At 35.0% G+C, this 21,597-nt stretch overlaps 1 protein-coding gene across 6 annotated transcripts in view; it reads right to left on the bottom strand.

Moving 5' to 3' along the window:
- Positions 1–21,597, bottom strand: part of SEC24B (SEC24 homolog B, COPII coat complex component) — a 92,529-nt gene that overhangs the window by 6,979 nt on the left and 63,953 nt on the right. For 3 of the 6 annotated variants that reach the window (XM_032333123.1, XM_032333125.1, XM_032333127.1), the window contains 14 exons: positions 20,760–20,944; positions 18,056–18,158; positions 15,762–15,888; positions 15,066–15,175; positions 12,803–12,915; positions 10,684–10,802; positions 10,101–10,156; positions 9,656–9,862; positions 7,092–7,215; positions 6,506–6,664; positions 5,655–5,828; positions 4,690–4,800; positions 3,076–3,251; positions 2,310–2,447 (listed from right to left, as the gene is read on the bottom strand). In XM_032333123.1, the coding sequence (XP_032189014.1) occupies positions 2,310–2,447; positions 3,076–3,251; positions 4,690–4,800; positions 5,655–5,828; positions 6,506–6,664; positions 7,092–7,215; positions 9,656–9,862; positions 10,101–10,156; positions 10,684–10,802; positions 12,803–12,915; positions 15,066–15,175; positions 15,762–15,888; positions 18,056–18,158; positions 20,760–20,944 (1,902 nt within the window). The remainder of the gene's footprint in view (positions 1–2,309; positions 2,448–3,075; positions 3,252–4,689; positions 4,801–5,654; positions 5,829–6,505; positions 6,665–7,091; positions 7,216–9,655; positions 9,863–10,100; positions 10,157–10,683; positions 10,803–12,802; positions 12,916–15,065; positions 15,176–15,761; positions 15,889–18,055; positions 18,159–20,759; positions 20,945–21,597) is intronic. The other 3 variants (XM_032333124.1, XM_032333126.1, XM_032333128.1) reach the window with 1 other exon arrangement.

The following is a 21,597-nucleotide window of genomic DNA, read 5'->3' as shown; positions in this document are numbered from 1 at the left end:
AACCTCATTTACAATTACACCCAAAACAATAAAATACCTAAGGATAAACTTAACTAAGGATGTAGAAGACCTGTTTCTGAAAACTCTATAACACACTAATGGAAGAAACTGAAGATGACACAAACAAATGGAAAGCTATTCCACGTTCATGGGTTGGGAGAATAAATATTGTTAAAATGTACATACTATCCAAAGCAATCTGCAGATTTAATGTAATCAGTATCAAAATAGCCACAGTATTTTCCAGAGAAATAAAACAAATAATCCTAAAATGTGTATGGAGCCACAAAAAGCCCCAAATAGCTAAAGCAATCTTGGAAAAAAGAACAACAAAACTGGAGGTATCACAACCCCAGATTTCAAGATATCTTACAAAGCAATAATAATCAAAACAATATGATACTGGCACAAAAACAGACACATAGATCAGGGGAATGGAAGAGAGACCCCAGAAATAAACTCATGATTATTTGGTCAATTAATCTTTGACAAAGGAGGCAAGAATATGTAATGGTTAAGGACAGGCTCCTCAACAAATGGTGTTGAGGAAACTGGAAAGCAACACACAAAAGAATGAAACAGGAACCCAAATATGTGATCTGAAACTGTAAAAATCCTAGAGGAGAGCACTGGCAGTAATTTCTCTGACACTGGCCATTGCAACGTTTTTCTAGAAGGTCTCCTAAGGTGAGGGTATTGAAAGCAAAAATAAATCACTGGGACTACATAAAAATAAAAAGCTTCTGCTCAGCAAAGGAAACAATCAGCCAAATGAAAAGACAGCACACCGAATGGGAGAAGATATATCCAATAAACCGAAAAGGTTTAATATCCAAAATATATAAAGAATTTATACAATTATTTATACGACAACAAAAACCCAAATAATCCCATTAAAAATGGGCAAAAGACATGAACAGACATTTCTCCAAAGACATCCAGATGGCCACCTGACTCATGAAAAGATGCTCAACATCACTTATCAGGGAAATGCAAGTCAAAACCACATGAGTTACCACCGCACACCTGTAAGAATGGCTAAAATAAACACAAGAAACAACAAATGTTGGCAAGAATGTGGAGAAAAAAAGGAACCCTCATGTGCTCTTGGTGGGAATGCAAACTGGTGCAGCCATTGTGGAAAACCATATGGAAGTTCCTCAACTTAAAAACAGAATTACAATATGCACTATTAATTTCTATTTACCCAAAGAATACAAAAACACTAATTCCAAAAGACATATGTACCCCTATGTTTACTGGAGCATTATTTACAATAGCCAAAGTACGGAAGTAATCCAAGTATCCATCAACAGATGAATGGATAAAGAAAAAATGGTGTATACACACACACACACACACACACACACACACAATGGAAAATTATTCAGCCATAAGAATGAATGAAATCTTGCCACACCATGGATAGATGTAGATGGTATAATGCTAAGTGAAATAAGTCAGTCAGAGAAAGACAAATACCGTTTAGATCTCACTCACATGTGGAATTTAAGAAACAAAACAAATGAACACACACACACAAACCAAAAAACCAGACTCTTAACTATAGAGAACTGGCAGTCACCAGAGGGGATGTGGGTGGGGGGGTGGATAAAGGGGACCAAGAGTATGTTTATCATGATGAGCACTGAGTAATATACAGAATTAATAAAGCACTATATTATATACTGAAACTAATACATAACACTATATGTTAATTATACTGGAATTAAAAACAAAACAGGACACCTGTATGGCTCAGTCTTGTTAAGGCTTTGCCTTTGGCTCAGGTCATGATCCCAGAGTCCCAAGACTGAGCTCTGAGTCAGACAGGATCCCTGCTCAGCAGGGAAGTCTGCTTCTCCCTCCTCCCCTTTCCCCACTTGTGCATGCTTACTCTCTCGCTCTCAAATGAATAAATGAATAAAGTCTTTAAAAAAAAAAAAAAAAAAAAAAGAACCCAACACAAATAAAAATTATACTCTGATCACATTAAGAACAGCCAGTATCTACAAAATATAAATGGAAATGTCCACTCTACAACTTACTTTGTAATAAATATTATAACCAAATCACAAGGTGAATTACTTCCCATATTTCTGAAAACTCCATAACCACAGACAGTATCTGACAGTCCTATTATTCAACCAAATTCATAGCTAGTGTCCTTATTTAATGTATTATTACTATCATAGGGAATAAGCAGATGTAAAAAATTGTTACTAATACATTAGTAGCTTAGCTGTAGAATCAAGACACTCAAATATATTTAAATTACAAAAATTTCAAGTACACTAAAAATATTATACCTCATCTGTCAGTCTGTCTATCCTGTATAAGTTGGGGTGAATCATTTTCATCAGATGAACAAGCGGTTGACACTTTATCTGACACATGGCATATACACGATCATCGAGGCGTGTGCTTGTACCGGTTCTAAATGCTTTCTATAAAACAACAACAAAAACAACACTGTATTTTTCAAATAAAACATAAATATAGACAAATGTCAAAACAAATATATATACCATCACAGTATGGAAAAAGCACAGCCTTCGAATAGACCTGGATTGAATTCTCAGCTCTGACATTCAATAGGCAGATATGTGAGCTAGTTATTTAGCTTCTCGAAGCTATATTATCTTAAGAAAAACAGAGAAAAAAATACCTCTCTAGGCTGCTGTAAGGATTAAATAGGATGATGCATATATAACAACTATTACAGTGCCTGAGACTTGGAAAGATGTTCGATGGACAGTAAATCCTCTCCTTAGAGTCTCCTTCCAGAAGCACATACATTTTTAAGACTGTGCTATAAGCACACTATTATTCAAGCTGCTCCCACATACTGAAGAGCGAGAGCATATGGCTTCATGACAGTCATCATTTGTTTTTATATACTTTTTTCTACTGGTCTATTGTTTTTCAAAAACTTTTCCAATGCTAAGTAGTAAAACTATCTAGTTAATTATTAAAAACCCCAGAAAACCTGGATTTCATTTCATCTATGTACTGAGAAGGTATGTAATGCACCTGATACATGTATGAAATGTACCAGTGTAGACAGAGAGCTACCTGTTTGAGAAGGGCCAAAACATAGAGGGGAAAGAGCTTGAGGGAGCTGGGTGCTATCAGTGTGGAGTGCTGTAAATTTGAGACAGTTGAGCCATATGCAGACAGGGAGTCCACCACAGCATTCACTAAGGCATCTCTTGCATCTGACAGGCTGGACGAGACAGACCGATCAACAGCTGTAACGCAATCACAGTGAACATGGATTTAACCACCAGACTCCAATGAATGCTACAAGGGATAAAATTAACACGCATTATTTAAGAAACCAACAAAAATTCTACTTTTAGGAGAGAAAACTAACATTTTACTTGCCCCTTCATTTTCCAAGTGTCTGCTCATTACACAATTTTTAGGAAATGAATCTGGCTAATTCTCACAATCAGAGCAGATCTAGATTATTTTGGATCTTTTTTTCTTTATCTCTTTACATCTGAAACCACTTAACTGCCATTGATATTAGAGAATGTATATCAACCATTTACATCTGAGAAAGCTCTAGGGATGGTACAGTTACTCCAGTAGAAGTCACATGTATAAAATATCATTTTTTTTTCTGCATAAACAATGTAAGTTCTACAATCTGAGTTATCCCTTGTGATCCTCTGAAATCTTCTTTGTCAAAGCATTCCCGGGTCAAGGAAACAAAGAGGGCAATTGAACATAGGTTCTCACACAGACAGTGAAAAGCCAGATATCAGTGTGAAACTTATTTTCTTCTAAGTACATATTTTATTAAGCTAAAGATAGCCTACAGATATGCTCAAGTATTAAAAATAAAACTACACTGAAAAACAATCAGTTATAATATACTGAATTTGAAATATAGATAAAAAATAATTGAAAATTGGCATACTTTTGTAAATGCTATTATAATTTTCCCAAAATGAATAACAATGACTATTTTTCTCTAGGGCTGTATGAAAAATAAAGTTCATTTCATGCCCCAAGAGAAAATTCACTGAAAACCAAACATTCAATGTTATACGATTCCCCAAAATAATTTTTTAAAATTTACACACAATAAAATTTATGTTTTGGGGTATAATTGTACAGTGATTATATGTCAAACACACAGCCATATAGTCACTACCATAATCAAAATACACAACAGTTCCATTACCCCCAAAATATCCAGTGGTATTGCCCCACTGTGGTAAAATCCCACTACCTTTAACCCTGATAATCAACAATCTGTTTGTTCTCCATCCCTATAATCTTCCCTTTTCCAGAAGGTCATATGAATGTAAAACTCCTTTCATTTAGCATAATGCCTGTGAGAGTCATTCTTGTCTACTGACATAGCATTAGTTCATTTCTTTTTATTACTGAGTTGTATTTCCACTGTATGGATATACCATGGTTTGTTCCTACTTTTACCAGTTGAAGGACATTTGGGTTGTTACCAGCTTTCAGTGATTATGAAGCCCTCAAAGATTTTTAAACTAACGCATTAACAAGAATTATAAGAACAGTCCAATTCACAGTGCTGTAAATGAAAATGGAGAACGTATGTATCTTCTAAGTAAGGGATTTGTAGGGTAAAAAAAAATGCCCAGGTTTCAGTTTTTAGGACAGAAAACCACCTTTCACCTGTTCCTTCACATTTTCACTCACCCATGTTTGCCAGGAGGCAGATGGCAGCCTGTACATCCACTCCCGCATATACATCTGCAAGTGAGCTTACTACTGGCAAACACAGCGTGTGCACTCTAATTCTCCGCTCACCTACACAGAAGGAGGAAGCAACATCATTGCAGAAACACATCAGGCCAAGACAGAAATAAACCAAACAGTTCAAAATATTACTCAAATTACTATTCTGATTGGATTAAGTCACCCATAGAATTCTGAAATGTGAATACAAAGTGTTGCAAGTAAAACTTTTTTTTTTTTTTTAAAGATTTTATTTATTTGACAGTGACAGAGAAATCTCAAGTAGGCAGAGAGGAGGCAGGCAAAGACAGAGGGGAAGCAGGCTCCCCGCTGAGCAGGGAACCCAATGCAAGGCTTGATCCCAGGACCTTGAGATAGTGACCCAAGCTGAAGGCAGAGGCTTAGCTCACTAAGTCACCCAGGTACCCCTCAAGTAACATGTTTTAAAGAGAAATAAAACACTCTCCAAATCTGTGGACTATGAACCTATATTGTATTTTGTATATAGCTGAACATTAGGTTCTGGTTTTTATTTTAATATCGATCATTCCAAATTACATCCAACATAGCAAAAGGTCAGAAAACTTGACTGTCAAATAACTAATATGTGCCTTATGTGCTAGGTAGAATTTTTTATTTATGGGGCAAAAAATGCTGCTAAGGATGACATAACTGGATTTAGCATGAGTTTACCAGACACATATGACCCTGAGAATACATGACTTCCACGAGTCAAAAAAGATACTAAAGATTCAAAAATGAGTTAAAAACAACAACAGCAACAAAAACAGAACACATATTTGATTAACTATGCAAATTCCATTTATCTCCCACTGTATGTTCGTTCATTCTCTCTCCCCATTTCCCTAGCATGTAAAAGGAGGGGAAAACTACTACTGATTTTATTTCCTGTCTGTTAATATTACCTTTGCTTGATGTATATAACAGGGCTGTCTGAAAGCACACTAAGGAAGTATCTGTCAAATTTTCTTCTATTGACAATTGTACTGCAAATCCAGCATCAGGATTGATGTTGGCAAGGGATAACAAATCAGTGGAACGGACAAAGAAGTTTCCATGAAAAGTGTGCATTGAAAGACCTAGGAAAGAGAAAACTTTTTATAAAAGATGAAGTAACAAAAGTATCTTTATTTCAGGCTAAAGTTACTTTTTAAAGTAAAACCCATCTCTGATTTTTGAATCAAAAGGATAACTGGAGAGTAGGACTGGTGTGTTAGCAGAGGTTCTAAATACCAGTTCAGAAAAAACAATACAGGTTATATAAAAGGGAAAGTAGATATTTAACTTGTATTGATAACTGATCTTATACATTCTCATATGAAACAAATGGTAGTTACTGTGTAACTCTTTTAAGAATTATATTATAAATTAGAAAGGAGATTCCCTTCAGCAAACATTCACATGAAACTGAGGTAAACTAAAGACTAACTGAATGATTATGAAGGCAAAGATCATTTCATCAGACAATTTTCATTTACAGTCTTCCCCACTCCTCTAATTCTCCTTCTAAAATCACCTATAATGTGGCTTTCTCTTAAGTTCTTCCTAATAAAGCAAACATTACTTTTGCTTATTTATTCAAATTACTTAAAAAACTGGGCAGTGATTATTCAATAACTACATATATTTAAAAGAGCTTACAGCTACCTGGATGAGGCAGAAAGTTCTTCACAATGAAGGATCATTACAGGTAGTCACTGGCAATTAATTTTGACGAAAGTATATACTATAAAGCCTAACTTTAATAATTTCATACCTTTCGTACACCTTATTCTCATAACCGCTTCAAATCCAATTTTTCTTGTGAGATACCGTTTTAGGTCTTTTTGTAACTTTTCTGCTTGTGAAGGATTGTGAGTATAGTGGAAAGACGGGTAATAATAGATGCACCCTGCGGAGTACTTGGACATGCAAGCTTCAGAGAGAAACAGAAAAAGTATTAGCTACAGAAATAAGAATATCCTGTAATAATACCCAGTAATATCTTACTTGTCCAACAATAGAAGAGATTCTATGTCATGAACAAAATCTGTCATAATGAGAAAACCTAAGCAGTCAAAAGGATAATACATAAATCTGAGCAAACACAACTATTTGTAAAGTATGTGATAAGGTTTATTATTAAGCAAAATGGTAAAGGAATTAGATTTTAAAAACAAAGAGTAATAGCGTTTTAGATATGTATAGTGCTTTACAGTTTACTGGTAATTTTCACAGATTATATCTATCTAATTCACATGCTTTTTACCCCCAAATGTTGAGAACTCTTAATAAAGAGTTTAAATTTGACTACATGCTAAAAGCGTTTATGTAAACAGATGAACATGACGATATCTCCTTACCTAGAGAAGCAAGATCAGAATACTGTGAACTTAAAAGGAACAGATCCACTGCAGTCTGCTGCCCTGAGCAATCTAAAGCCAGTTTCTTATAAAAATCAGTTGCAGGGCCAAGATGTTGTACAACCTAAGTCAACAGGTCATAAAGTAAGAGCTAGAAACCTTGCACTGGACACATATTTCTACGTCTCTCTTACAATAACGAAGAGGCTATCCTTCGTCTTCCTATCAAACTAAGGAAGTTTTTTAAATGTCGATAGTTGGCACAGATCCTTTAAAAATACTAATAATTGCTAATATTTATAAAGCACTTAAAAAGCACTGTTCGAGATGTTTTATGCAAATTAAAGTTACCTACATTTTACAGGTGAGGAAACTGAGGCAAAAACTAGATTAAGGAATGACCGGTTACATAGTTACTGAGTGGTAGATGCTGGAAGATATACCTGCCAAGTCTGACCCCTGATTGAGTGCTGTTAACCAACACTGTACACTGTTCGTAAAGATGTTTAAGAGTCAGAGGTTAAAGAAGGCTTTTCCTACTGGTGTAAGGACACTTGAGCTGCGAAGGTGGCAGCCGAGAGGAGTTAAAAATCTAAGAGCCAGGCTCCAAGTTCTTCATTATTATCCTACGTTACAAAACAAAATGTTTCAATCCTCTTAATTATAGTGTAAAATTACTATATTAGAGTTTACTCCAGTATGAAGAAATATGTAAACCGGCACAGGCATTTAAACTTTTGAGTCCCAGGAAGATAAAGAATATTTCAAGGAGTTAAATGAGAAAAACAAAACAAAACTGCACTGAAGACTTCAGTAACACATAACTACTCTCCTGTGTTCCAAACCCCTCGGTATTCTATAATGGACTGCAATGGATCGATGAACTGAGTGACAGCTATACTTGACGAGTTTAAAAAATATACTTGCCCCAATTTATTTTAAAATTAGATTTTTTTTTTCCTGAAAAATAACTTAGAAATGTAGTTTCTGTAATAGTGAAATATGGCACTATTTTTCCCTGGCAAACTGGTGAAGAATAAAAAAAGCAATAATACTTAATGATGGTTAGAAGATTTGAGAGTCTTTAAGGGTATAGTTGATAAAACAAAACAAAACAAAAAAACCCCACACAAATAAAACACACTAATAACTTAAATAAAGCTTATACTCTTTGACCCAATAATTTTTTACTTTTAGGAATTTTTCCTAAGGAAAAACTGAATATGTGGCTAAATATTTAAGGTACTATTAAAACTGTTAAATTCATACTCATAATTATTTGCAGTAATATTTCTTTGAGGTCAGACAAAACTTACACATAGCACAAAATGATTCCAGTTCACTTACTATTTGAAATAAGGGATTCAAATACTCTAACAAAATCTTCATATAAAACTCAAGTAGTATTCAGACTCATAGTCTTCCTTTAATAGTGAAAATACTGGAGACAACAATTTAGTAGCTAGGAGGCAACTAGTTAAATAGAGTACATTTATATTTACTAAGAAATATTTCTTACTTTATTTTTGAAAGTTTATTTAGTTTTTTAGTAATCTCTACCCTCAAAAGGGGGCTTGAGCTCACAACTCTGAGACCAAGTTGCATGCTCTTCCAACTGAGCCAGCCAGATAACTCCAAAAAATATTTTTTAAAGATAATTTCCAGGGACCTCAGAAAATGCTCACAATATACTCTTTCAATGAAAAAAAGCCAGTTAAAAAATGTCCTGTATATGTATGATGCCCAACTATGCTTGTTTGTACGTGTTTATATAACTGAACACTTTTTTAAAAAGATCTTATTTTTGGGGCACCTGGGTGGCTCAGAGGGTTAAGCCTCTGCCTTCGGCTCAGGCCATGATCCCAGGGTCCTGGGATCAAGCCCCACATCGGGCTCTATGCTCAGCAGGGAGCCTGCTTCCTCCTCTCTCTCTGCCTGCCTCTCTGCCTACTTGTGATCTCTGTCTGTCAAATAAATAAATAAATAAATCTTAAAAAAATAAATAAATAAAAAGATCTTATTTTTAAGTAATCTCTACCTGCAACGTGGGGCTCAAATTCAAGACCTTGAGATCAAGAGTCTCATGCTCTACCAAGGGGGCCAGCCGGGTGCCCATAAACGCTATTATCTTGACAGTAAAGATTACTGATGGTTTAATTTGTTAGGCAATGATTTGTATTACCTTTGTACTTAAATGTTTATTAGTACGAGCATGTTAAATTATAAATATCTCAGACTCAGTAAGTATTATCCTTTGTATAACATGAAAGAGCACTGCAGCCAGAAGATCAAGTCACATCTTTACTATTAGTTATTCAACCTTTGGCAAGTTTTATCTGTTTTCCTCATCTGTAAAATGAAAGGATTAGTGGAAATGATCTCTAAATTTCTATGACTTGCAAACCAAGAACTAAAACAACAGAAAACAATAATCTGATTAAACCTTCTCAGCAGAGTTTCTACTATTAATGAAATAGAAAAGTAGAAGATTGAACAAATAGTCACACGTCTATAGAGGTACAAACACCATCTTAAATATGACCAAGAAAACAAATATACAATACCTTTGTGCTTGATCTCTGATTAGGGTCTTCTCTGGACTGCAGAAGTCCTGCACCCAAGGAAGGTAACTGTGTCTGAAATACAGACACACGGCCACCTGTTGGAGACATTAATTTAAAGGCAGCCTGAAGCGCAGGACCAAGGGCACTGTGTGTTTCTCTTGTATTGGTGAACATATTTGGTAATGCATTCAATAAGTCTTTTATAAGCTGGGAAAACAAAGATTAAAAATTGAATTACTGAAAGGGCAAGGAAATTTTCTTCTTTAAAACATTCTGGAGTACACTATATACCACTCTATCTTGGGGGACTGCAAACTGAGGGGTCAATAGATATGCTATCTACATCGTCTATGTAACAAATAAAGTAAGTAAACAAGTAAGACTTCAGTCAACAGTTGAAATAAAAGAAATATTTTCATACTTTAAGGAAAAAAATCTATCTCACCTCTTTACTCTCATATAGATTCACAAGTAAGCTATCCGGTGTAGGTAGGAAAACATCTAAAGGGAAGAACATTTATTTCAATCAACAGATAAATCAAGTCAAAGGAGTATCATCAATTTAAAAATCTTAGTTTTTATCTGGCCATATATAATGGGCGCCATAATACGGCTTATATATTCACTCTGCATACACTTTATATGTGTGTGCACACATGTATAAGTACATACACGGGCATAAAAAACTTAGAATGAAGTATTTTCCAGGAAACTATTTTTTTTTCCAGGAAACTCCCCCCACCCCCTCCAGGAAAATTTTTAAGACAAATATCAAAGGACAACTGCATGCACTTTATATGTGTGTGCACACATGTATAAGTACATATATGGGCATAAAAAACTTAGAATGAAGTATTTTCCAGGAAACGATTTCTTTTCCCCAGGAAACTCCCCCCACCCCCTCCAGGAAACTTTTTAAGACAAATATCAAAGTACAACAAATTATCCTTACAGAATTATGACAGGATATACTGTCAAACAGCCTCAATTCCAAAATCTATAGTTATAAAGACTTACTCACTGCTTACCATCTATATCAGACACAATCAACATTTGAGGCTGTGATAATCCTTCTTGTAAATTGTAGAAATGAATAGTGCTATCGAAGGTCATAAATCCTATTCTTGTTCGTGAATCTCCAGGAAGCCTAAGGATAAAAAGGACAACTTTAAATTCAAAGTTTTCAGTTGCATATTTTATTTTAAAAAATAATAAAATAGTAAACTAAGTCTAAGAATAATTACATGTGCTTTTCCACAGATGACAGGAAGTTATTCCTCCCTAAACCAACATACATCAGAGAAGACCAAGGATGAAACATCCCATTTTCAGATGAAAGTACATGTTTAGAGTTAGTATTTCAGAAAACTGAACCATAAATAATAAACCAAAACTAAAAATGAAATGATTAGATAATTGAAGATTTCTGGGGTGCCTGGGTAGCTCAGTCAGTTAGGTGTCTGACTTGGTGTTTGGCTCAGGTCAATGATCTTAGGGTTGTGAGATCAAGCCCTAAGTTGGGTTCCACGCTGGGTATGTGGAGCCTGCTTGGGATTCTCTTTCCTCTTCCTCTGCCCCCCTCAAGCACACTCTCTCTCAAAACAAAACAAAAAAACCCCAAAGATTTCTTGCTAACTTTCCTCTAAAACACACTCCTTTAACTAAAAATCTACTCATATTTTTAGTTCCAATATTACAAAAATAATGTATCTAGTTTAAACAGTTTAAGGGAAGAATGACATATGAGTACCTGCCAAGAAAAAACAATATAATGTAAATTAGATTTTAATGTAGAGATTTTAAATAAAAACCACATTTAAGAACATCAAGACATTTTATCTATTATCAACCTTTTAGAAGTTTTCTGTTAGAACTCAGTATTCAAAAGTCAATGCCTTGGCAAAAAAGAATAAATTACCATTTCATTTGGATGCCTCATCTTAAAAAGGTATGTTTCTATGTACCACCAATTATATTAGCAGCTGTTATATAATTTTATATATAATAATTATATTTTAGCAATATTTTTAAAAATTTTTGAATATTAGAGGATGCCAAAATAGTGTGCATCAAAACAAGAAGCATTATTCCTATTATGCATGACTGATCAGGCTAGTTAGATGGTCTGCAAACAAGGTCAAAAAGCACTTCAGAGAACAGAATGCACCAAGTAATGCAAGTATTTAGCTTGCCAATATAGGTCAGAATTTATGATGTTTTTACAGACAATTCTTTGTTCCTCTGAAATTTCCAAGGTCAATGAGTATTAGGGTAGTTTGTTACCAATTAGAATGGAGACTATGCATCCACTCTATTCCAAGCTCAAAATTCAGAATTGAGCTGGAGTTGCTCCACATCAAATTCCTTCCTCAATGTTGTTATCACTAGCTCTTTCCAAAAACAGGTTACCTTTTTTTTTTTTAAACTTTCCTAATGCTTCTATTTTCTGCTTAATTAAACATATATATATGTTTTAAGTGATTTTCCATTCCCAATTTTGTCCTTTTGGTTTTGCATAGCTTATTTAACTCACAAATAGTTACTCATTAGTCTGGCTCCTATTTCTATATCCTCACACTCTTCCAGCAAGCTGACTCAACAGTTTCAAAACTATCTCTTTGCACAGTCTTCCATTGCCACTCACAGCTAGAGTTCTCTCTGAATTAAGCATCTGTGACTAAAACCAGGGCAAATGCTTCAATAAGGATAAAAATATGAGAGCTCTAAGTTACCAGCAGAAACTAAAAGGAAGGGGCGCCTGGGTGGCTCAGTGAGTTAAAGCCTCTGCCTTCAGCTCAGGTCATGATCTCAAGGTCCTGGGATGGAACCCCACATCGGGCTCTCTGCTCAGCAGGGAGCCTGTTTCCTCCTCTCTTTCTGACTGCCTCCCTGCCTACTTGTGATCTCTGTCAAGTAAATAAAAAAATTAAAACCAAAACAAAACAATTTTATGATTCAGATACCATGTCATAAAGAGCAGTAACCGAAGAAGCAGGACCCTTAGTCTGAGGTGGACAAGAAGTACTCTTGCAGTGAGAGATAAACGAAGTCAAACTGTAATTAAAAACTAACTCCATAAATTGCTAATAAACTCTTCACATTTATATATATTTGTAAACACACATCATGAGTAAAAAAATTTCTTACTTGTCTAGATTTTCTAACAATGACTGGCACAAAATTGTCAAATATCCAGCTTCTACTGCGTTATGAGATACATCTAGAACAAATAAGTAAACTGCAGGTTGAGGAGGACGAAGCTGAAAGGAATGAAAATAATGTACTTTATTTAGCAGGCACAATTTATTCTTTTTATAACACTATTATTACTGGATATTTACTGAGTAAATGACACACAAAAAATACACAAATAGGAGGACTGACATTTTATTAGATCTTATGTACTAATGAAAATGACACTCCTTTAACTTTCTTTCTTATAAAGTTGGTTATGGATTAAGCATAATAAGGCAGTTGTTAGGTGCGGCCGGGTGGCTCAGTGGGTTAAGTGTCCAACTCTTGATTTTGACTCAGGTCATGATCTCTGGGTTGTGAGAGATCCAGCCCCGCATTAGGCTCTGCATTGGGCATGGAGCCTGCTTAAGATTCTCTCCCTCTCCTCTGCCCTTCACACCAACCCAGCTTGTGTGCTCTCTCTCAATTAAATTAAAAAAAAAAAAAAAAGGAGTTGTTACATAGTAATGGTTAAATAAATGGGCTAATGTTTACTGGTAGAGTGTTGATTGAGATTCATCTTTCAAAGAAAAACATGAGCTTATTTTTTAATATGAACACCTCTATCCCTTCCCTAATCCAGAAAAACACTGTTTTTTTAAATATTTACTTGTTAAAATTGGACAATAGTACTAGCCATTAGTACTAGCTCTAGGGTTAGCTGGTCATGGCTAAATCCCAACGGTTAAATGCCAAGTATAAAGGAAGTCCTGTGATGGCATTCTAAGGATGTTAAGTCATTATCTGCTAGAGATACATACTGAAGTACTTATAGGTTAAATGATATGTACAAATTCCAGGGTGGTGTGAGGGGAGGGGATATTGAGGTGGGATTGGGGATAGATGAAATATATCTAGAAAAATGCTGACAACTGTTGAAGCTTGGTGAGGGGTAAATAACAGTTCACTATACTATTATCTCTTTTTTGAAGTATGCTTGAAAATTACTGTTATAGAAAGTTGAAAGGATATAGAAAATCCTTTTTTTTCTTAATATGCTGACCAAGGATCACATGGGTCATATGACAAAAGTTAAAGATTAACTTCTTGCTTTACCATTTTAATTAGATTAAGATCCTACAGAGTTAGACCAGAGTTGGGAATGTAAGTTGTAAAGAAGGTAAGAAGCTGAGAGTAAAATCGCCCAAGAGAAAAAGTTTACTACAGTTAATATGGAAACAGACAAGGAAATAGTAGTTTAAGTGAGCAGATGCTAAAGTGAACGCAAAGGACCATAAAAATTACAAAAACCAAGAAAGAAATGGGCCAAACAGAAATTTAATACACATTAGCTGTCTCTGTTCACCTTTCTGCACTAGCAACACCTTCCATTTTTGCAGACAACAAATATTAGTGACGAGGGTACTGAAGAAATAAGTGTAAGCTATTATAAATACATTTAAAATGAGCAGATACAATAAAGAAGATGAGCAGAACTTAAGCCAAGAATTTGTTTTTATAAAGGGAAAAGAATGAGCTCTTGTAGTACAATTAAAGAGAAGGTAGGGGGCGCCTGGGTGGCTCAGTGTGTTAAGCATACATCTGTGGCTCAGGTCTTGATCTCAGGGTCCTGTGATGAATCCCACAATGGTCTACCTGCTCAGTGGGGAGTCTGCTTCTCCCTCTCCCCTCCCCTCGGCTTGTGCTCTCTCTCTCAAATAAATAAAATCTTAAAAAAAAAAAAAAAGAAAAACAAAAGAAAAGTAGAATTTGATGACAAACTGGAAAGAGAAAAATTAAAATCACTGTCCATTTATCTTGATATCTGTACTGGATGAATCAGTAAGAGGGTGATATCTTTAAGAGCCTGAAAACTGCACTTTTTGGCAAAAACGTGAAAATTTTTTCTGTTTGAAGGTCTTAAATATTACACGGTAAAAGAATATTTATTTTCATTTCATGTCAGCAATTAAATCAAAATGGCAACAATATTGTAAATAGTCCCTATCATTAAAAAAACTACTAATGTTTCTTATTGATATAACTGCATTCTTCTAGGACATCAAGTAACCTTTACAAATGTAGAGTTTTCTATTTGTGAAGTATAAACTTTCAGCATTATTTAAAAAAAATTCATACTGGAGACAACTCAAACTTTCCAAGAATTCACTCAACAGCAAATTATAAATGACAATGCAGTTACAGCCCATGACTAATTTTTACACTGAGCAGTTACCATGTAATCTGAAGAAGCAATGAACTCCACAGTTGAATTCTGTACTTCTGGTCGTTTATGAGGCTCTCCGTAAGATCGAGTAAGGGGATTATACATAAATTCTTCAGGAACTAGGTAAACATTAGAAATCCAGTACAAATTTAGTAACATAATTTGTAACTAAACAAGACATATGCATACCAAGAAATAAACATCTTTACCATCAATATCTGTATAAGGTTTACAATGGTTCTGTGAACATCCAATGATAAAAACGCTCTTTAAAAATGTATCAAGATAAAAAAAAACTTATTGTGAAATCAGGTGAGGAAACCAGGACACAGGTAACCTTGCTTCTTAGGCTTATGTCCTGTTTGCTGTATCACATGACACGGAAAAAATACCAGAAACACAAATTTGAAAGCAATTATACTAAGAGGACCTAAGAAATGACTAAAGGGGATAACAGAGAGACATGGCACAATTAGTCTACATGACCTTCATTGCTTGTTTTGTGACTATTTTTTTTACTTTGCCGTTACTGTCACTCTCCTAATTATCAATCATCCCCAGCCGAGATCAAGTGTCCTTAGCCTATATTCTCGCATAAATAGTGGCATGAAAGTGTTTAAAGCAATGGAGACCAGCTAATGACCAAAAATGTCAAAATGTTTAAAATAATATTAGACACACTTATTTTAAGAATCTGAAACTCACCGTCATTAACTCTATAGCACAAATTGCATTTCCATCTCCGTTGATCAATGAATGATACAAAAGGGTTGATATATGTTCGACAAGATCGGCACCTCACAATGGTATTTGATGTTATCACTGGTAATTGCTAGGAAGTAAAATAAAGATGTTGTAGCAGAAAAAAAGCACTTCAGGGTAAAAATGGAACACATACTCCTCTGCTCCACAGACAGAACAGAAAACCGTAACAGTGTTCTGAAATGGAAGCATTTTCATAAAATCCGGTGATATGCTGAGCAACACAAGCAGCCATCAAGTCTTCTCCTCTGTCACAAACAGTAAGATAACACCAAACCAAATGCAGTTAAGTTACTGACTGATATGAAAAGCCTGGTTGGCCAAGAAAATAATTTAATTCGGAGCTCATCAGCTAGCCTCCAGAAACACCACTGAGAAAGAAACACATACCACATAGAAATGTTTTTGTGTCTGCTGCCTGACATTACCTAGTCCCAGAGCATAAGGCACTGTGCACTAGATGGCCGCCACAGTCCTAACGGGGACCAAGGCCACAAGAACCAAGCACAGTGTGGCTTTTAAAAGAAATATGTGGAAAAAAATTTTTGTGTGCGTGAGACAGTTTCAGATGACGAAAGGCAGAAGTCCCACCTAATTTGAATGAGTTGTTTTTTTAAGAGGGTGAAAATGTTATGGTGCTAAACTTAACAAAAAAAGAGACCATTGAAAAGCTGGTAATTTTAGTGATCTTCTCAAGTGCTGAGGGGGCAAAGATTACAAATTATGCTATGTTAAAATAAACCTATAAATCTGTTTCAGAGAGCTTCTGGAAAAGGAAAAGGAAAGAAAAGATTTGGGAAAGGAAGTTTATATTCATTTTTAAGAAATTTAGAAAATACAAAAAAACACTTAGAAATCACATATTATTCTATCTCCCTGAATTAATCCCTAATAACATTTTAGTATATTTCCTTCTGGCACTTTTTTCCTATCTCTACATTATAATTATGTGTTTGTATTCAATTTCTTTCACATATATAGTTTTTATTACACAAGTAATGACATCATACTTATGAAAAAACGGAAATACAATTAACTGAAAATGAGAAAATAAAGAATTGGCCAGAATTCTACAGCACAGAAAAAGTTACTGTTGCCAATTTAGTGTATACTTCCAGAAGGTATCATGATGGTATCTGTGTTTAGACAAAAATTCTCACCTATGTATATGGGAAATTAACGATCTTGATTTAGAGATAATAGCTAAAACAGTATTACAGGTGATCAAACAGTATTTACTAAGTGAATAAATTCAAGGTATTTACTGCACATTTATAATTATTTTATTTTCTATCCACTCTGCTCCTTTCTATGTATCCTAGTTAGTACGCAAGTTAGCTCCATGAGGACGCTTACTAGCCTTTGTATCTCAGCACCTAGCATAATGGGTAGTTTATACACATTTTTTTCGGATGAATGAGAGCAAAAGAAACTCAGTAGCATTAAAAGGGGTAGAAAACCACGGTAATTAAAAAAATGTGAGAGAGTAATGCACCTTTTAGAGTACAAATAAAACGTATCTGCAGAAACGTAATTTCTGAAGTTTAGAAATTTTAAAGATAATATTTGCATAAAATATCAGAACTATATGTAAAAATCCGGCAGGCTTAGTATGAAACCAAAAGACTATGGAAATTTAAGAAATGTTTTCATTCAGAAGACCTGAAGCATTTGGACTTATTATTACAAAAGTTATTTGTTTCACAGAATTAGGAACCAGCATACAGTTCCTCCACCCCCAAGTGGACAACCGTTGGTGTGACCTTTATGTTTAATAAAGACGCCTAAGGTTTAACTGTAATGGCCTTTCCAACTTCCAAAACCATTAATCTTTCAAAGTCCAGCTCAGACCTCATCACTCTTAACAAACCTCTGCTACTGCACCCAGTACTATACTATACTCCCTGCCTATAAGCAACTCGTAGAATTTGGTTAGGTACATGTATTAGTTACCCTGTACTGTAGTTATTTCTTTTTATATCTTTGTCCCCTGTTAGATACAAATTTCTCAGGGGCAAGGTCAATGACTTCATTATCTTTGTATTTACCAGTGCTTGGTTAGGGCCTGTTACAAAGCAGGTAGTTAGAAAATGTTTGCTGAGGTGAACTGACAAAAATGATTATTTCTAACTTAAAAGATAAAAGATGAAAAAATCTCCAAGAAAATATATAGTCAAAACACACTACACATAAACACACATCAGTACCCACAAGTATTTTAAAATATGTTACTTTACCGTCAAGTCTCTGAAGGGATGTAATAACAGTCCTAAAGGAAGCTTAGCTTTATTCAATAAAGCCTGTGTCTGCGGAATATTTGTCAAAGTACACCGAAATGAACTGCAAAAAAATACAGACAACACAGACTTTATTAATGATCAGAAAATACATATATACTACAGATGCAGATAATCAAGAGAATTTAAGGGCATAAATGAAAATCGTCTGAGTGTTATATAACTACAACTAGGAAGATCCATATTACACTAAGCAGGCATATATACAATATAGGTCAAAAACCCTAATTAAGGACTCAACATTTTCATGGTGGGAAAGTACAACAGATTTGGGAAAAAACATCACTAGCATGTAGAATATAAATTAGGAAGGACTGAAAAGGAAAACAAAAGTGAACAGGAAACCTCTGTATCTTTAATAATGTTGTTCCTACTTTACTAGCCATTTTTCACCCGCTGAAAGTCCTTTGATGAGTCTCTTACTTTGAGACCCGTCAAAATTACCGCTTCTTCTGAAATCACCATTCCCTCCAATCACAAGTCAGAAGAAACGATGTCTTCCTCTGTGCTCTGAGATCAGTTTATGCTTCTATGGTATCATTAGTCTGCTTTGATTTAGTTGGCTGTGTACGCTGTCTGTCTTCTCCACTTGAGATAGTCATCATTTTGTTCTGTGACATCATAGTACTATCCCTCTCTTAGAGAAAGTGTTCATAACTTACTAAGTACTCACTTATTTAGTGTTTATAACTTACTAAGTTATAAGTTAAGGTCAGTAGACACAGAATCAATAAAGGAGCAAAGAGGTAAGCAGGAGAAGTACTGGAAACCAGGAAAGGAATTTTAAGAAGAGCAGCTCACAGTATGTCGAGATACCCAGACACATTTGGACTCCAGGCTGGTGGCATTCCTTGAACACTAAGATGATCCCTGCTTCATGACTTCTGCATTTGCTGCTTATGTAGCTTGCACATGCTTGGCACTTGCTTCCCAGAGTCATGTGGTTTGCTCTCACCCTTCATTCAGATCTCCACTCAGTGTTAATTCTTTGGGAAAACCTGTCCTGACTGCTCAACTGAATACAGTCACCCTCTACTGGTCTCACTACTCCCTACTTCACCGTAATATTCTGACATTACATTACACAGATGGTGTATAATGTCTGATGGTTAACTTAGACATTTTGACTGTTCATAGTATGTCTTCCCTAATAGGATAAAGGTTGCAAGAGATAGGGAACTCTGTTTACTGGTTCATTCCTGGCATCTAGAAACAGTGCCTGACCCTTAATTTAGAAGGCATTCAGTAAATATTTATTGAATAAATGATTTACCTTTATATGTAGGCACAATTATTATTCCTGTTTCACAATTGACAATATTGAAAATTTGTTAAGAAATCTGCAGAGTCTTACAGCTACTCATCAGTGGAACCATGGTAAGAACCTGAGTCCATCCAACTGTAAAGTCTATACTCCCAAATACTATGCATTGCTATTTTGGTAAGAGAGGGACTTTCACAGAAAACACATAACTGAGTAGAAGCATACACCATCCACTATCTATGACATATATAAACACTATATTCACCCACTTAGGCAATGCCTAATCTTTCAAAATAGAAGGCCAAAATCCACATACTCATAGACCTGACAGCAACTTATATTCATAGGAATGGGCAGCTGTTTTCCTCTTAGGATCAATGATTATACATTTTCACAGCAATGATCTTGACACTGCCTCAGGCACTGATGGGGGTTGGTCATAGTGTGTGGCAGAAGGAACTCCATTTTCTTGTTTCTGTATTGGAAATCTACATAAGATTTTGACTGAAAAAAGAGAAGTTTACAGTTTTCTTAACAAGCCAGAAAACTACTGCCCTAATAAAAAAAACACTGGCTGTAAAGAGGAACACTAATTCTCCTAATGCGAGGAAGAAGACACATGTTCTGTGAATCAGAGTTTACTTTATAAGGAGCAGAAAGATGTTTTCTAGGAAGCATCTGGGTGTGTAGGAATATCCTACTCTCAGGAGAAAAAAGTATTGAAAGCACACAACAAAGGAGAAGGCTTGGTTTTGAAGGTACTATGAGGTGCGTGGCAGAACTAACTCATCCACCAGGAGGAAACACCGGGGTTTGGTGGCCACCAGATGCCAACAGTAAGCTAACCTTCTCCATGAGGTGAGGAAATATTCAAGAAAGGACATCCAAATTTAAATCCAGGCTGGATAAGGTAATGATCTTACATTCTATGCTGCGTGGAAAAAGGAAACTCAGAGATAAACCATTTAAACCTGTTCTTGGGATTATGTTAAGTGAAGTCAGTGTCCTTTTTAAAGCAGAGATCGAAGGGCATACATTTTTAAAGATTCCACCTTATTTAAAAGACATCAGAAGTTATTACTGGTGATAAGTAAGGAAAAAGAAATTTAAGAAAAATAGAGTTGGATCTGGGTTCCTGATTCCTTCACTCAAAAAAAAATTTCCCTTGCATTAGGTGATAGGTAATAGGACTGATGGAAAGATAGAGGCAGGAACAGGACCTAAAATGAATTTTATAGCTAGAACTTCTGTACAAAGTAAAATGGAAAATTCCCCATTAACAAAACTTCTAATCAAGGAATTAATATATCACTTTTACTAGCTTTGAAAGTCAAACATTTCTGACAAAGTGTTACTAAAGATCATAAAATAAATACTTACTCTGGGCTACAGTTTAATTTTTTGAGGTCTAAGTTTAAGTTCGGTACAGGAGCCCAAACAGGAGTCACGGGTAAAATATTCCTCTCCTGGGTGAGGTTTATAGGTCTCAGACTTTCTGGTTGTGGAGAACTCTGAAGACTCAGACCTCCTAGACTGGAGGACAGCTGGTTCATACCAGGATACTGCTGAAAAAGCAATTTAAAACAAAACAAACAAAAGAACAATATAACGAGCATGAATACAATGTACTATGCTACATATAGGATTTTAACATACTGAATAAGTAAGAATATGAAAAAATTTGAACCTGGCTTGGAAACAGAATGGTTTTAATTGGGCAGCTCAATTTAAAGAAATCTTGAAAAAAAAACTCAAAGCAAAATAATGAATACATTTAAATCTTAGCACGGTTAAACCTCTTAACAAAATTTCAGCAATGTTTTTCAGCATCAAGAATTTGGATTCTGTGAGGCAGGATAAACGTTTTTGTTTCCAAGTTTTTACAACAATCAATTTTCAGGATAATGAGTTGATGGCATAAAAATGTATAATCATGTTCAATGAGTTTTGCTTTATTTTTTCTGTGTTACATTTGTTATATTTTTAGTATTATTATGAATTCACAGCTTTCTATGAACTCTAAGTGACTTAATGAATTACACTTATTCATTTTGATGCTCAAACTACCCAATTTTTGGCCAGTGGGGGAAAAAAACCCAGACTATTTAGTAAATGATAGTGAACTTAGAGCTATTTTTTGGGAGGAAAATGAGTTTATTATTTACATTATAAACCAAAATAAAACTTAAATAGATTAAAGATATAAAACTAAAATCAC

The sequence above is a fragment of the Mustela erminea genome, chromosome 2, assembly GCF_009829155.1.
Source record: "Mustela erminea isolate mMusErm1 chromosome 2, mMusErm1.Pri, whole genome shotgun sequence".
NCBI classification, from domain to species: Eukaryota; Metazoa; Chordata; class Mammalia; order Carnivora; family Mustelidae; genus Mustela; species Mustela erminea.
Note: the sequence above shows the minus strand (reverse complement) of the source record. Positions and strands in the feature narration are given on the sequence as shown.